Source organism: Triticum urartu, chromosome 1 (genome assembly GCF_003073215.2).
Source record: "Triticum urartu cultivar G1812 chromosome 1, Tu2.1, whole genome shotgun sequence".
Classification (NCBI taxonomy): Eukaryota; Viridiplantae; Streptophyta; class Magnoliopsida; order Poales; family Poaceae; genus Triticum; species Triticum urartu.
Window position 1 is genome coordinate 492,025,378 of NC_053022.1, and position 4,952 is coordinate 492,030,329.

The 4,952-nt window shown below is 59.4% G+C and overlaps 1 protein-coding gene across 1 annotated transcript; it reads left to right on the forward strand.

Moving 5' to 3' along the window:
• The first annotated feature begins 1,358 nt into the window (after positions 1–1,358).
• On the forward strand, positions 1,359–3,759 carry LOC125521645 (U-box domain-containing protein 16-like). The gene has a single exon (XM_048686707.1). It carries the CDS (start codon positions 1,500–1,502, stop codon positions 3,504–3,506), a length of 2,007 nt encoding a protein of 668 aa, XP_048542664.1. The 5' UTR covers positions 1,359–1,499; the 3' UTR covers positions 3,507–3,759.
• The last annotated feature ends 1,193 nt before the right edge of the window (positions 3,760–4,952 follow it).

Sequence of the window (4,952 nt, forward strand, 5' to 3'; positions counted from 1 at the left end):
CGTCCCGTGCCGTGCGCGGATGGGTTCATGCATGGCTGCGGTGCTGTGCGGAATCCGGCTCTGGCGAGGCGAGCGACTGTTAATCCCGGCCAGCTATCTCTGACGTGAATGTCGCCTTTGTCCGTCGCCTTCTTTCGTTGCTCTCGGCTTGCCACTTTCTACTCTTTCCGTTTTAAATTACTCGTCGCGAAAATTGATGTACAACGGCTGCCAATCTGGTTTTAATACCATCCACTTTGGTGTATGCACCATTTTTGTTGGCCATCCCAACCATGCCTTGTGTGCCGGATTTGGAAGCGTAGCTGAGCTTTTGCGTGGGCGTGAACTTCATGAGCAAACTAACTAGCTGCTCCTTTCGTTCAGAATTACTTGTGGCCGAAAATGAATGTACCTAGACGTATTTTAGTTCTAGATACATCCATATTCGAAACAAATAATTCCGAACGGATGAAGTAGATTAGAAGACGGCCGATGCAAAAATGTGGCATCACGATCGACCCAGCTGGATGCCCACCCTTTGTCTACGATGTTAGTCTTTTTTTTTTTTTTGAAGGGATCTACGATGTTAGTCTTGTAGACAAGTAAGTATGGCATCGGAGGGAATCGACTTGTCCAACAGAGAAAAACATGCACACACATGTTAAATACGTAACTTGCACAGGAATACAAACTTGGGCGTGTGAATAGTATGCGGTTGCCGCCCTTTATCATGCGGCGTCCCCAAAGTTGTCGAAAATGCACACGTACGAGCCCTCTGGAATATCCTACCAGTAGAACTTGAACAGACAATGTGCTACCAGTGTCATTTAGGAGTATGATTTGGTAGTAATAGTGCAATCATCTCCGCTTCAAAAACCCAAAGTTGATATGGTCGTGCATTTTCTGAGGAGAGAAAAGTTGATACAGTCGCGACGCCGATGAAATGAAAGAGTAGAACCGCACGGACCGTGTCACTGTGCAACGCAGCCACATGCTTAAGACGATTTCCAACCATAAACCCGGCCTGCACATTGATCAGGCACGTGAGGAGGTCAGGCCGCTTCAACTGCCGGACCCAAGCCGGGTCACCAATCCACCCCACACCCCAACAACCCATCCCGACCGTCCATCGCCCCCGATCCAGCGCTCCACATGCCACTAACTGACATCTTCCTTCCTTCAAACAATAGCGCCGATAAAATAAGCGAAAATAACACCGCTAAGGCATGAAAAAACAATAAACAAAACGGCTGAGATGAGACGGGCAATCAGCCTCGCGTCACGGTCCACGGAAGTCGGGACGATTCCTTCCGCCTTCTTCTCCGGTTCTCCACCGCTCCACGCGCCAACACGTCGCGCTCGTATATATACCCGCGCCCGCCCTCCACTTCGTCTCATCTCCATTCTCCGTTCTCATCCATCGCCGCACTCCATCGGCATCCCATTCATTCATTCATTCAACCCGACGCCATCCAAAGCCTTCACGCCTCCGTCGCCGCCCTCTGAGTCTGGTTGCCGCAATGGCCAGCACGGCCGAGCCGTCCTCCTCGCCCTACTCCTCGTCGGCGCCCGACGCGGACATCCTCCGCTCCCTGCGCCGCCTGGCGCGCGACCTGGCCGCCGCCGACCCGCCGGCGCCGTTCCTCCGGGCCGTCTTCGCGTCCGTGTCCCGCCGGGCGCGCCTCCTCGTCGCCGTGTTTGACGACCTGCTGCTCGCGCTGGGCGCGGGCGCCGGGATGCCAAGGTCCGCCTCGCTCTGCCTCCGCGAGGTGCTGCTCGTGCTGCAGCGCTTCAAGGCCGTCGTGGCCGACTGCTCCGCGCGCAGCCGCATGCGCCTGCTGCTCCAGTCCGACGACGTCGCCGCGCGCGTGCGCGAGCTGCAGCACGACCTCGCCACGCTGCTCGATATTCTCCCCGTTGGCGAGCTCGGGCTTGCTGACGACGTGGCCGACCTCCTCACGCTCGCGTCGCGCCAGTGCCGGCGCCCCGCGCCCGAGGCCGCGGCCGAGCAGGAGCTCAAGGCCAGCGTGCTGGCGCTCATACAGGAGGTCGAGCGGGAGATCGTGCCGGAGAGGGAGCGCCTGGAGGCCATCCTCGAGGAGGTGGCCATCAACGACCCCGCCAGCTGCAGCCAGGAGATCGAGATCTTGGAGCGCGAGATCGGCGACCGGCTGGCGGAGCGGTGGACGTCGGCCATGATTGCCCTCGTCGGCCTCCTCCGGTACGCCAAGTGCGTCCTCTTCAGCGCTGCCACGCCGCGGCCGCTGGACTCCAAGGTGGACGCTGACGACGATGACGCCGAGCCTCTGGCGCCGCCGCCGGACTTCCGCTGCCCCATCTCTCTCGACCTGATGCGCGACCCCGTCGTGTCCTCCAGTGGCCAGACGTACGACCGCGAGTCCATTACGCGGTGGTTCGGCGCCGGCAAGTCGACGTGCCCCAAGACCGGCCAGGTGCTGACTAATCTGGAGCTCGTGCCCAACAAGGCGCTCAAGAACTTGATCTCGCGGTGGTGCCGGGAGAATGGCGTCGCCATGGAAGGCAGCGAGCCTGGCAAGCCCGAGCCGGCGCCACCGGTGGCCGCAAACAAGGCCGCGGTGGAGGCTGCGCGCATGACCGCGTCGTTTCTGGTGAAGAAGCTCTCGGCCTCGTTCTCCCCTGGTTCGGACAACCGCGTGGTGCACGAGATCCGTCTGCTCGCCAAGTCCGGCTCCGAGAGCCGCGCGTTCATCGGAGAGGCCGGCGCCGTGCCGCTCCTCGTGCCGCTGCTCAACTCCGAGGACGCCGCGCTGCAGCTCAACGCCGTGACGGCGCTGCTCAACCTCTCCATTCTCGATGCCAACAAGAAGCGCATCATGCACACCGACGGCGCGGTGGCGGCCCTCTGCGAAGTGATGGGCTCCGGCGCGACATGGCGGGCGAAGGAGAACGCCGCCGCCACCGTGCTCAGCCTGTCCGCCGTCCATACGTACCGCCGCCGGCTCGGCCGGAACCCACTTGTGATCGAGAAGGTCGTGCTCCTGGTGCGCACGGGCCCTCCGAGCACCAAGAAGGACGCTCTCGCCGCGCTGCTGTGCCTGTCCGCGGAGAGGGAGAACGTTGGCAAGCTGGTGGGCGCGGGCGCCGCGGAGGCGGCACTGTCGGCGATCAGCGAGGAGGAGACCGCGGCGGCGGTGCTGGCGTCGCTGGCCAAGCGCGGCGGGGCGGAGGCGATCGTGAACATCGACGGCGCCGTGGCGAAGCTGGTGGCCGAGATGCGGCGCGGCACGGAGTGGTCGCGGGAGTGCGCGGCGGCGGCGCTGGTGCTGCTGTGCCGGCGCGCGGGGGCCGCGGCGGCGTCGCAGGTGCTGGCGATCAGCGGCGTGGAGTGGGCGATCTGGGAGCTCATGGGCAGCGGCTCGGAGCGGGCGCGCCGGAAGGCCGCGTCGCTCGGCAGGACGTGCCGGCGCTGGGCGGCCGCCAACGCGGCGCAGAACGCGGACTGCCCCGCCTCCACCGTCTCGCCGCCGACCGTGGCGGCGTCGTGAACTCATTCTTAGGAACCGCTGAAAAACACAACCAAAAAAGTAGATAATTCTTGTGCTGTACAAAATTTGGCTTGCTGAATGCCTTGTAATTCTAGGCCGTGGTGCGATTCTTTAGCCCCAGTGGGCAAACACAAACACAGAGTAATTGAATCAACTGTGCATACTACAGAACATTCGTTGCTTCTTTCGTTCTTCGTTGTCGCTGTGAGATCTTGTAACACAAAGTGAAAGAAAATAATACTAGTTGTACAAATTGTGCCCATTCTTGGTTCCTCATCTTGGCAGATTGCAATAATTTTGTACTAGTTGATGGGCCAAACTAGGTGGTCGTCGCGGATGCACGGCGCCCGTGATGAGTGGTTGCGGCCGGGGACCGGAAAAGGCCAGCCTTTCTTCCCTCCCAGCCGTCCGTCCGTCCGTCGGCGAGGAGTGCACGGTACCCAGACGAATAAGTCGCGCGGCTGGGAACGCTCCATGATTCGGCAGCAGCAAAGCCGCCGATCCAGCTAGCCTTCGCCGGCTTTCCGGCAGAAAGGGCGGCGCTTTGGCCGCTGCCAGCCGGTGCGCATCCATCCACGCTATGCTATGTTGCTATGCTAGCACTACTCCACTGCTAATCTAACCTATACATGATTCGGCATTGACAATCCGCTTGGTTCCTTTCTTGTCCCTCGAAGCGAGATGCACTCCAGGGTGTCCCTGCGCTTCACATGGGCTCTTTCCTGAATTTGACCATTGATCCGCCGTTCCTTTAACCCAAGCACTCCTGGTCGAGAACATGCATGCTTGGTGCTTCAGTGCTTCTGCAGTGGCAGTGCCTATCATCTTTCCATCTCCCCCGTCCTAATCAGCCTCACGTTGCTTCTTCTCAAATGGCCAAGGCAGACGCATCTGCGGCAGGTAGGCGTTGTCTTTCTGCTGCCCACTTCTTCTTCCGTGGCCAGGACCGGTTCTCGCGTGAAACTGAAATTAAAATGTGCCTGACAGAATTATAGCTCCTGAAAAGTCAAGGCTGTACCGTTAGTACTACATGAAGCAATTCACGCCCCGCCACTCGGGCGTAGGCCGTATGTTGCCTTGCCTGATTAATCCGGCATGGTTGGCGGGCTCTGCAGCTAGCTAGCGCCTGCGTCCTGTCGACAGGGACGGCCTCTGCGATCCGACCTCTGAGCGGGAGGTGGTAGGTAACCGTCGCTCGCTAATGGCGTGGACCGGAGGGCGCACCGCATGGGTTTTTGATTGGGATTTGTCACCTCGTGTTGCTTTGTTTTGCAAGAGATTGACTAGCTGGAGAAGAAGACGAAGGTGACTTCTCCGCAACAAAAGAAAGGGAGGAAGACAAGAAGGATCTCGTGCAGAAACCGACAGCGATTTTGACTTTCAGCGAATTTTCATGGTAGTAGTATATTTTTTTACGGGAAATTTTCATGGTATTATATGTGAATC

Bases quoted from the DNA above. Each gene is read 5' to 3' on its own strand.
- LOC125521645 (XM_048686707.1), top strand. From the start codon at position 1,500: ATGGCCAGCACGGCCGAGCCGTCCTCCTCGCCCTACTCCTCGTCGGCG.